Source organism: Dromiciops gliroides, chromosome 1 (genome assembly GCF_019393635.1).
Source record: "Dromiciops gliroides isolate mDroGli1 chromosome 1, mDroGli1.pri, whole genome shotgun sequence".
NCBI classification, from domain to species: Eukaryota; Metazoa; Chordata; class Mammalia; order Microbiotheria; family Microbiotheriidae; genus Dromiciops; species Dromiciops gliroides.
The window spans coordinates 281,832,654-281,844,858 of NC_057861.1; the positions used below are offsets into that span (position 1 = coordinate 281,832,654).

At 36.0% G+C, this 12,205-nt stretch overlaps 2 protein-coding genes across 10 annotated transcripts in view; one reads left to right on the top strand and one right to left on the bottom strand.

The window, feature by feature from the left end:
* Positions 1 to 12,205, bottom strand: part of NCOA2 (nuclear receptor coactivator 2) — a 361,979-nt gene that overhangs the window by 130,582 nt on the left and 219,192 nt on the right. The gene's annotated exons all lie outside the window — the stretch shown is intronic.
* On the top strand, positions 6,628 to 7,663 carry LOC122743557 (60S ribosomal protein L5-like). Its single transcript, XM_043988615.1, has one exon. It carries the CDS (start codon positions 6,693 to 6,695, stop codon positions 7,584 to 7,586), a length of 894 nt encoding a protein of 297 aa, XP_043844550.1. The 5' UTR covers positions 6,628 to 6,692; the 3' UTR covers positions 7,587 to 7,663.

Sequence of the window (12,205 nt, forward strand, 5' to 3'; positions counted from 1 at the left end):
TGACATATCTCCATAATACAAATTCGGGCCTCAAAATACCCTTCCAAGTCCAACAATTGTCATTTGTCTTAATGAATAAAAAGGCATACTGCTTCATCTGGCATGGTTCTAGATGTCCAAATACTGCTAGTTGCCTCAGCTACCATCCAAATCCAGATTTTTGAAAAAGGGCCATGTACAAGCAGATCAATAAACGCTATCATTTAAGGAAAGTGGGAACAATTGTACATTCAGTTCAAGAGGCCAACTGGAAAGACACAGTCGTGATAGGGTAGTGATAAGTTGGAAGTATGGGGTGACACTGTCACCAAGTCCAAATTCTTATCTGACAGAGGATAGGGGGAAAGCCTGTTAGAGAACAGAAATCATTCAAGCAAAGAATTTTTAAAAGGGCTTATCATATGTCAGATGCTATGTAAAATGCTGGGGAGACAAAGAAAAGGCAAAAATGGATCTGGCCCTCAAAGAATTTATATTTTGGGGGGCAGCTAAGGTGGTACAGTGGAGAAAGCACCAGCCTTAGATTCAGAAGGACCTGAGTTCAAATCCGGCCTCAGACACTTGACACTTACTAGCTGTGTGACTCCGGGCAAGTCACTTAACTCTCCTTGGCCCAGGTTTAAAAAAAATTACATTTACACAGGTGCTGTGACAAGGACATTAATCTGTATGTTTACAAGACATAGAGTATAAAAGGGAAGACACTAACAGGCCAGAGTACCAGGAATAGTCTTCTGTAGAACGCATTTGAACTGAGTTTTGAAGACGGCCACAGATTCCAGGTGCCAGAGGTGAAGAGAAAGAATATTCCAGACATGGGGGACAGTAGTTGCAAAGGCTAGAGCATCATGTTAGCAATTAGGTCAGTAGGACTAGACTTTAGAATATATGATAGGACTAACCTATAACAAGACTTGAAAGCAAGGGAAGGGCTAAGAGATGAACTTTAAAAGCCAAAAAAAGAAGTTTTATATTTGATCCTAGAGGCTAATAGGAAGCGAGTAGAGGTTACTGGCTGTCTGATTTGCACTGTAAGAAAATCATTTTAGGGGGGAAGCTATGTGGTGCAGTGGAGAAAGTACCAGCCTTGGATTCAGGAGGACCTGAGTTCAAATCTGACCTCAGACACTTGACACTTACTAGCTGTGTGACCGTGAGCAAGTCACTTAACCCTCACTGCCCTGCAAAAAAAAAAAATCATTTTAGCAGCTGTGGGAAGATCAATTAGGAAGATACAACAATATTCCAGATGTGATTAGGGGCCTGAATTAGGATGACGGCTATAATGTGCTGAGATGTGGTGAAGGTTGAAATGGTAAGATTTGGGTAACTGACGAGACAGTGTAGATGACATGACGGTAACTGGGAAGTTTGTGTGCTGGATAATATCAAGTTTAAGATAGCTCCAGGATGTTTTGTTTGAAAGGTAATTAGTGATGCACAATGAGAAGTAAGGAGAAAGACTATGGGGTACAGATCTGGAGGTCATCTTCACAGTGATGATACTGAACACACGGGAGAGGAAGAGATAACCAATATATGAAAAGACAAAGACAGCAGAAAACCACCTCATGTTTTCCTAGGCTTTTGGAACTGAAGGTGCTGAAAATCTAGTAGATAAGTGATACAGGCTTCAGAATTATAGGACTGTTCAGGTTAACGATATTAGTAATAGCTTATGCTGATCCAGCTTTCGTGTAAATATTATTGGAGGATCACATTGGATTTGTTATGCTATGTCACTCTGCTTTTAACCACATGTATAACCTTGTACAAGTCCATTCATTTTTCTATGATTAAGTTTCCATACGCACATATATGAGATATAATAACACCTACTCTGCCTGCTTCACAGGCATAAATGAGTTAAAGTATAAAGTTCTTCGTTAACCTAAGAATTGTCAGCTGTTATTTATTAACCAAAATGCTGAGTTATGAAGTGGGAAAAAAGTCATTGCTGAATGGTATGCTCAGGCAATGCAGTATACTGGATAACAGGGACAGTCTTGGTGTCCAAAAGAATTGGGGGGGGGTGTTCCCAGTCCTGTTTCTGTCTTCTAAAGAAGTCTAGACCCGAAGATAAACTCCTCAGGGTTAAGAAATCACTACAATCTACGAACTTTAGGATCAACTCTAGGATCAACTATCAAGTTTTCAGTTTGGTACTTTAAAGTCCTTTATAATTTGGTTCTAAGGTACCTTTCCAGACTTACATATGACTTCTTATTATCCACTCTAGGCACCAGACAAAATTGCCCTCCTCCTGCTCCTCACACTGACACTCCATTTTCTATCTCAGTCCCTCTGTGCCTTAGAAATGCATTGCTTCTCATTATCATTAGATTCCTCCACCCTCTTAGCTCTAGGGCCACCTCCTTTCCGTTCTCATGGTGGCTATTGCCTTTCATGGAAGTGCCTTTTATTTTTTGCATCATGTTTCTTTATAGTGTGTATTATTATATGCATAATACACAGTCTCAGTAAAGTGAAATGAGGTCAGGGTTGTTTCATTTCTGACACCCTCCCCCCCCAATACCTAGTACATGGCTTGCCACACATAAGAGGTACTTGGTAGAAAGCTTGATGACTGACTGACACAAAGTCTGGAACGTGGGGGAGGGAACATTCAAGAAAAAGGAAAAGGCATGAACAAAAAAAGTCAGACAGTTGGGAGCAAACCATTTCCCTAAAGGCCATTGCTGTATATTATGGCAGCCCAATCTTGGAGACAAATCTAAGACTTAAGAAAAATGGGAAACAACTGTTTTACTTATTCAGTTGAAAAAACTTTTACTCTAAGTCTTAATATGTGGCCAATTCAAGCTGCTCAGTTCCACCAGGACTGCTGAGGATCCAGCATAGAGTCACTGCATTTAGAATATATCATAATCCCTTCCTTCACACTCCAGTGGGGCCAAATTTAAGATAAGGAACCATTCCTACAGCAAACTTCTCAAGTCGTATTTTATTAAAATGACAGCATCAGATACTTTCTCCATAATCTAAGAAAAGAGATTAGGTTTTTGTCATTAAGTTACTTTTAAAAAATGCACCATCATGATAATTATATCTTTCTGTGACTGGTATCACTGACATATTTCCTCAAAAGGAATAAATGGAGATAAATGGCATAAGAAAGGAGGTAGCATCTTTTGATCTTAGTAATCTAACTGAACAGACCTACTCAAGACTGATAAGTGCCATGCTGTTTTTTTCATCATAATGTAATGGTACCTAAAACACAAATTTCCTGGAAAGCTACAGCTGCAGGTTCAAAAGCATCTTTTGTTGCTAGTTTTTTCTTCCCGTTTATTAGACAACCCCACAATCATTCCATGTTAACAGAACTCTTATAAATACCTTTCTTTTCTGGTCTGCTTTAAATAATCAGAGACATAACATTTTAAAAATGGGCAGTGGTGTGAAGTTATTTGCAAAATTGATGTTTCTAGTTAGGTGGCATTTAAAGCTGATTGACTCTCAGGCAACTGTCCCAAACACACTCAGATGCTTCCCAAACAGTTAGAGATGCACTAAGTCTTCAAACTTATGACTAAAGGAGCTAACCTTGTTCCTAGCCCTCAACACTCACCCCTAAGCAGTGGCAGTTACTATATATAGATCACTTCTAGTTAAGCAGGACATTAAGAGCCAAGTAGAAATGGGGGATTCCGGGGAGGAGGAGAAAGAGGTTGTTATGTTAATATTGCTAGAGGAATAAGTACCAGCTCATTCTCATTCTTACTTTCTCTCACCTCTGCCAGAGGAAAGGGGTAAAGATTGTGTATTCAGACGTCTGACTTTTATGCAAAGTTTTCCCTGAAAGACTTCACTAAGGCTCTTTAAGGAACTGGAGTACTCTTAGATCAGTGATTTTCAAACTTTTCTGATCAAATTGCTCAACAGCAAAAAATTGAGCCTATACCAAAATTTGAACATATCAATCAGTACTACTAATTCATTTAACAATCTAATCAGCTAGTATAAACATATATCAAAAAAGCATTAAAAAAGACAAGATGAAAATAAATAATTATTTTTAAAAATTTACTTCATTTATTTATGGTATGAAAACTTTTGCTCAATAAACATATTTTAATGAGAATGAAATGATTAAATGCTCCATTGTTGTTCTTTTTAAAATCTCAGTTTAACACTTTTTATAACCAAAGCTGTTTCTAAGATGAATTTGTTTTGATATTTGGTTTTAATGACCACAATGGGTAAAAAGATACATGAATAGAAATAGAAGAATCCTATCACTGGATGTATTTGCTAAAATATGACACTCATTCTTTCAATACTATCCACCAATTATGCACAAGTTTAAGCTGAAATTCAGCCAGTAAATTTTAGCCTACCTTAATACCGGAGAGCTATTCTTGGAAATTAATTTGAAAGCATTTTAAACATGTGGATTAAGAAAACCCTGAAATTTTGTAAAGAAGATATTAGAAAATTCTCTAATGCAGGTGGCACCCATTGCTTTTTTTTAAACAACAAAGGCTTATCAGTGTTTTTTTAAGGTTTTGCTAATCTTGAGGGTTTCATACTATTATTACCTAATATTTCAAGGCAAAAAAGCACAACATATATTTGAGGCAAGGTTCATAATTAATAAGAGTGACTATCTGTTGCAATCCATTAGATTGTAAGCACCCTGAGGGCATGTCTTTTGCCCTTTTGTATCCCATGCTGAGTATGAGTACATGCATGGCACAGAGTGTGTACTTAATAACTCTTTATTAATTGATTGATTCATTGGCTATGAAGTCTTATTTAAAATACCCTTGCTAATTTAGATTTTGTGGTTTCTTTCTCGTCATATGTTTTTATCTCCTAGTAGAGCTACTGAAAAGCTCCTAGTAGAACTAAGAACTACTAGAACTATTTGCTTGTGCTTGCAAGAAAATATTAGTATTTTCTTCAATCAATGGTTTCTTTGCAAGATACTTTGTCATCTTCTAAGGGTTAGTTATTGTCATAGTATATAAATCTACTTAACTGGGCACACATCCGAATATATGGAATCAGGGCATTATGGCCAACCCCTATAAGTTGTACAACTCATATCCATTCATCAGGATACATTGTACATGTGTACATGACACATGACCATCTGACATGGATGAAGCAAAGCCACCAGGATGATCTGTTTACTAAACATTAATAAAACGTTATTTCCTACTTATTTTCTAGGAGGAAAAGCTTTCTTCAATGGAACATATATTATACACTCAACTTTGGAACCCCCTGAACTAGATCAAAGCTTCTTAAACTATGAGTCGCAACCTCATAAGGGATCGCATAACTGAATGTGGTGGGGGGGGAGTCATGAAAAATTTGGCAACAGTAAAAGGTTATGTATACCTATTTTATATACCTACTTACCCAGGGTCACATAAAACTTTCTTGGTCAAAAAGGGGTCATGAGTGTAAAAAGTTAAGAAGCCCTGAACTAGATCATTCTGGCTTTGTCTGTGTAAATGATTGATATATGAATAAATAACTAGCAGAGGCTTTAGCTGGAAGAAAGTAGGTAAGGGAAATAATTTTTTTCTAATTTTATTTTCAAATGGGAGTAAGTAGAGAGAAATAGACAAGTCAAAATGCACCTGCTTATGTATCTATATATCACACAATATACATAACAAGCAATATCACATACCATACATAAAAATCAGCTTAGATTGGTGGTTCAATGCAGTAAAAATTAATTTACATTTATAATTATAAAAGAGGACATAAGTATATTAGAAATAAGGGATAAATGTACATTTTACAAAGTTAAAGCACATTAAACACATGTTCTAATAATCGTATGTGAATTTAAAAAATTTTCTATAGTCTACTTTCAACATTAACATGTGAATGTCAAAATTTTTTGAGACTTTCAAATTTCAGTTCTATAACTACTCAATATGAACCACATAAAAAAAAGAAATTTATACGAGTAAAATGTTGGGCAGTATTTGCTGGTAATTATAACCACTGACAGCAATCCAGTTTCTACCAGATGTTGGGAAGTTCTGAAAGGATAAGGATGGAAAAGAAGTTTCATTTGATATGTTCTCATTCACTATCAATAACAAAGCAATCGTTTCAGCCTTTATATCCTGTAGTCTGCTATCAAATATTACAAGTTAAAATTGAACAGAAGGGGGGGCGGCTAGGTGGCGCAGTGGATAAAGCACCGGCTCTGGATTCAGGAGTACCTGAGTTCAAATCTGGCCTCAGACACTTGACACTTACTAGCTGTGTGACCCTGGGCAAGTCACTTAACCCCCATCGCCCCCCCCCCCAAATTGAACAGAAGGTTTAAAATGTGAAACACTGTATGCGTGATATATTTAAAAAGTCCAACATCTATTTTTTGGGGGTGGGGGGATTCTGAGAAGACTGAAAGTCATCAACCTTCTTGAGAAAACAGGAAATAAAGTTTAAATTTCCAACATTATTCAAAGATGTTTAATAATTTTTTTCTAGTTAAAAAATCTATCAATGTAATCTACCACATAAGGTACGTTTGTAAAAATAGCTCAGAGCCACCAAACTCAAAAGAAGGAACTAGGAATAGATTAGAAGGCCACAAAAACACATACTGCGCCTGCGCAGGGGCTCAGGCCCTTTTTTCCCCCTAGTGCTGCGGGGCCCACTGGTCTGTATCGAAGGAGCGGGTCTCGTTCTGCAGGATGGGGTTCGTTAAAGTTGTCAAGAATAAGGCCTACTTCAAGAGGTACCAAGTGAAATTCCGGAGAAGGCGAGAGGGAAAAACTGATTATTATGCACGGAAACGGCTAGTGATCCAGGATAAGAACAAGTATAACACACCAAAATACAGGATGATCGTTCGGGTCACCAACAGAGATATCATCTGCCAGATTGCTTATGCCCGTATAGAAGGGGATATGATTGTCTGTGCCGCTTATGCCCACGAGTTACCAAAGTACGGTGTGAAGGTTGGCCTGACAAACTATGCTGCTGCTTATTGCACAGGTCTTTTGCTGGCCCGCCGGCTTCTTAATAGGTTTGGCATGGACAAGATCTATGAAGGTCAGGTGGAAGTGACTGGAGATGAATACAATGTGGAAAGCATTGACGGTCAGCCTGGTGCTTTTACATGCTACCTGGATGCAGGTCTTGCCAGAACTACCACTGGAAACAAAGTCTTTGGAGCCCTTAAGGGAGCTGTGGATGGTGGTCTGTCTATTCCTCACAGTACCAAACGCTTCCCTGGGTATGATTCAGAAAGCAAAGAATTTAATGCCGAAGTACATCGTAAACACATCATGGGCCAAAATGTTGCAGATTATATGCGTTATTTCATGGAAGAAGATGAAGATGCTTATAAAAAACAATTCTCACAATATATAAAGAACAACATAACTCCCGACATGATGGAGGAGATGTACAAGAAAGCCCATGCTGGCATAAGGGAGAATCCAGTGTATGAAAAGAAACCCAAGCGGGAAGTTAAAAAGAAAAGATGGAACCGCCCCAAAATGTCCCTTGCGCAGAAGAAAGACAGAGTCGCTCAGAAGAAGGCAAGTTTCCTCAGAGCCCAGGAGCGCGCGGCTGACAGTTAAAACATCAAAATCTGTAATTTTTTATGAAGATTTTCAGATTAAGACAATAAACTTATTCAAACAAACAAACAAAAAAAGAAGGCCACAAAACATAAAAATTCAGAGTTCATGTAAAACAAGATGATAATTATATTAGCTTTTATTAGGTCATCTTCCAAACAAAGCATATAAAATGCCATATTTATAATAAGTATAACAGAATTCAGTTAAAGAATAAGGATAGCATCTTTAAAATGGTTGTACAATTAAAACCTAGTGACCAAAAAGCAGATCTATATTCTTCAAGAAATGCAATCAGCCCATAATATAAAATTATTCTAAAAAGCAAACTGGTACCAAGATCTCAAGTTATAAATATATCATTACATTCAAGTAGTTTCTTAAACAGCTCACTATCTTATTATATATAGCAGAGGTGTTCCTTCACCCCAAAGTTATCTAGTCCTTTCTGAAATAAAACCAGGCTAATCTGTTTTTGGTCAATTCTTTTGCCAGTGGCTCCTCTCCATAGCCTTTTCTTGGTTATCTCTATTCTGGGTCATACTTTGGGAGTTCCCTTTAAAAGACTAATTTTTGATTCTGGCAATGATGACCTTGAAAATTTTATATTTAAATATTAGAAATATACTCTTTCCAGGGGCAGCTAGGTAGCACAGTGGATAAAGCACCGGCCCTGGAGTCAGGAGTACCTGAGTTCAAATCCAGTCTCAGGCACTTGACACTTACTAGCTGTGTGACCCTAGGCAAGTCACTTAACCCTCACTGCCCTGCAAAAACAAACAACAACAAAACAAAACCAAAAAAACAAAAGAAATATACTCTTTCCTACCTAAAACAGCAGTTATGGAAAATTCAAGCTTTGGAAGGCAGCAGAACATAAGTAATGGAAACAAAATAAAACAAAGGGGGAAAATACATCTATTAATGACATTAAACTATAAAAAAAGATGACAGTGATGACTGGTCAAACACCTAAGAAGATTTATATGAACTGATGCAGAATTAAGTGAGCAAAACTAGGAGAATATATTAATAAGTTAATAAGCATTTTACTAATTATCTACTATGTGCAAGACACTGTGCTAGCACTGGTGTTACAAATAGAGGAAAAAGACATTCCCTGCACTCAAGGAGCTCACAATCTAACTTGTATAATAACAATAACATTGTAAAGTAAGAAGATTTTAAAGATTTTAAAGATTTAAGAACTCTGATCAAAGCAATAATAGATCACAAATTCAAAAAGGATTAGTCAGTAATGAAACAATACCCACCTGGCTGCAAAGTGATGAACTTTAAGTACAGAATGAACTAAACAATTTAAGTCATAGCCTATTTAAAGAGGTCTTTGGCTTGTCAATCATATTTGATGCAAAGGTTTTATTTTTCTTGCAATTGGAGGGAGGGGAGCAAAGGAAGGTAAGACTGGGGTTAATAAAAGAAAAAAAATTGACTCTGAGGAACCACCTCACACCTATCAGATTGGCTAATATGACAAAAAAGGAAAATGATAAATATTGGAGAACATGTGGGAAAATTAGAACACTAATGCGTTGTTGGTGGAGTTGTGAACTGATCTAACCATTCTGGAGGGCAATTTGGAACTATGCCCAAAGGACTATAAAACTATGCATACCCCTTGACCCAGAAATACCAATACTAGGTCTATATCTCAAAGAAATCATAAAAAAGGGAAAGGACCCATATGTACTAAAGTGTTTATAGTAGCACTTTTTCTGCTGGCAAAGAATTGGAAACTGAGGTAATGCCCATCAATTGGGGAATGGCTGAACAAGGTGTTGTACATGAATGCAATTGAATGCTATTGTGCTATAAGAAACGATCAGCAGGTGGATTTCATAAAAACCTGGAAAAACTTATACAAATTGATGCTGAGTGAAGTGAGCAGAACAAGAAAAACATTGTAACAGGAGAACATTGTACAGAAGAACATCGTAACAGCAACATTATGGGATGATCAACAATGATCCAAGACAATTCCAAAAGACTCATGATGGAAAATGCTCTCCACAGCCAGAAAAAAACTATGGAGTCTAAATACAGATAGAATCATGCTATTTTCATTTTTTCTATTGTTTTTTTTTTTTCTCGTGTTTTCCCGTTTGTTCTGATTCTTCTTTCACAACATAAATAAAGTAGAAACATGTTTAACATGACTGTACATACATTACCTATATCTGCTTGCTGTCTTGGGGAGGGGAGAAGGAAAAAATTTTGGAATTTAAAATCTTACTAAAACAACTGTTGAAAATTATCTTTACATGTAACCAAGGGAAAACCACTTAATAAAGAAAAAATGGAAAAAAAATTTAAAGTGAAGCTAGTAACAGAAGAGAAGAGAACAAAGATAAGTAGGAACAAGATGAGGTGGGGGGAGCTTGTTTTATTTCTTTTTATTCTAATTTAAAAACCAAATGGGCATTTCCATATACATGGAAAAACAAAAATACAGGATATAAATGAAACTGCACATTGATCTCTATAATGTATAGATTTCTTTTCTTTCTGAATATGTAATAAATTTGACATTTAACTTTCAAAGCTGCCCTGCTTGTCATGATTCTTTTTGGCTTTCTGCCTGGCAAATTTAAAAAAATGTTTCAATAGTACTCCTTTCTGGCTACCCAATTCCAAGCTCCTTCTCCTTTCCACCTACTCCCAAATTAAAGACAGAAGGAAAGGAGGGAAGGTGAATGGGAGAAAAATAAAGAAGGGAGAACTCCTTGTCACACAAAACAATCAGCAATGGCCAATATTTTCTTCTGCATCCTGAGTGCACATATCACCTTTGTGTCAGCAGGTGGGCAGCATGCCTATCATCAGTTCTCTGGAATCAACACTGGTCATTTCATTGATCAGAATTCTTAAATTATTCAAAACTGTTTTTCTTTATAACATTCTTATTGTATAAATTACCTGGTAAGGGAAGTTTTGAAAATAAATGCTGATTTTATTAGATATTCTAAGAAGAAAAGCAAGCTGTTCTTAATACAGTTAGAACTTTATGTTCAATATTTTTTTTTATTTTACCTTGTATATGGAAATGCCCAACTTATTTGGTGTGGGGTTCAGAATTTTTTAAAAGATGAGGAAAAAATAACATCACAGGAACAAGACTTAGAACTGGAGAGGACCAGAGGTTATGTGGTACAATTCTTTTGTTTTATAAATGAGCAAGCCAAGACCCAGAAGTTAATGACTTGCCTAAGCTGCAATAATTAAATAACTATCCTATAGTGATCACAAAACTTCTCTTCACCTGATCAGTAAGAATGCTCAATTTAACTTGTTGATCGTTATTGTAGATTCAGGTAGACAACTTGGCTCAAAAAGGAAGGAAAGGAGAATGAGTGTCATGCTCCCTATCAATCTGTGTATTATTTTTAAAAATGAAAAGGGGATATAGAAGTTATATTCATACTGACAAATGATTTAAACCATTCAGGAATCAAGTCATGTGATTCCGTATGTAAAGTTCTTTATGGATAACATTTTAAATATATTTTCAAGAATAAATATTGGAAGTTTTACCCAAGCTTTCTTTCCTTTGTCCTCAAGATGACTTTCTTATAAAATAAATGTATTACGGTAATGAACTACATGTTTCTGTAGCAGATTAACACTGATATGTGAGAAAAGGGTTCAAACAATAAAGTGATCTACTGCAAAACCAAAAAGAAGTAACACAATATACATATGCATATGAAATAAAGACATGAAAGAAATGTAGCACTTCTAGACGTTTTCTAAGATAATAGAAAAAAAGTTTTTCTGCCAAAAATACATTCCATACTGCTTTGCAGTATTATAGAAATAAAATTACTTTAATCAATAAATTGTTTTATCAACAAAGTTATTATTATTATTTATTGAATAGAATTTTATTTTCCAAAATATATGTAAAAACAAATTTAACAACAATTTTTAAAAAATTTGTGTTCCAACTTCTCTTCCTCCTCCATTCCCACCCCCCACCCACTAAAAATCAAGCATTTCAAAGTTATTATTTTTGCCAGAATTACAAAGAAACTTTAACCAGATACTTGTCCTTATATAATATTACATTGCCTCTCACTTTTCCTAGAGAAACATTTTAAGCTCCCTTTCTTGTTACGGAGGGTGTATGATTGATAAATGACCACACGAAGCCAGAAGTTCATCAGTCAGGTAGTGACATTTTGAAAGAGGGACTTGCTTTACAAAAAAGCACACAGAGCTGGATACATTCTCTACATTTACACCTGATCCTTTTTTTTGATCTGAAAAACACTTTAAAATGGGGTGACAAATTTCAATTTCATTCTAAAGCTCTGACCCCATTTATTTGTTTTAAAAAGGAAGAACAAATTAACAAAAAACTTCACCTGCAAATAAAGCAAATGTAAAGTCTAAAGGTGACTATGGGATGGGAATGCCCTACAATTATAATCATTTTTCTTTTCTGGTCAAATCTTCAAGCTGGTTCTAGCACTCAGCTCATGTGCTCAGACTACAAGCAAATGTTTAACCTAAAAGTTCCTTTCCCCTCAATATACTTTTCCCTTAGATTTGCTCTTGTGTAATGACCTAAAAGGGGAGTATTAGGCAGTAATTAGAAA

Bases quoted from the DNA above. Each gene is read 5' to 3' on its own strand.
- LOC122743557 (XM_043988615.1), top strand. From the start codon at position 6,693: ATGGGGTTCGTTAAAGTTGTCAAGAATAAGGCCTACTTCAAGAGGTAC.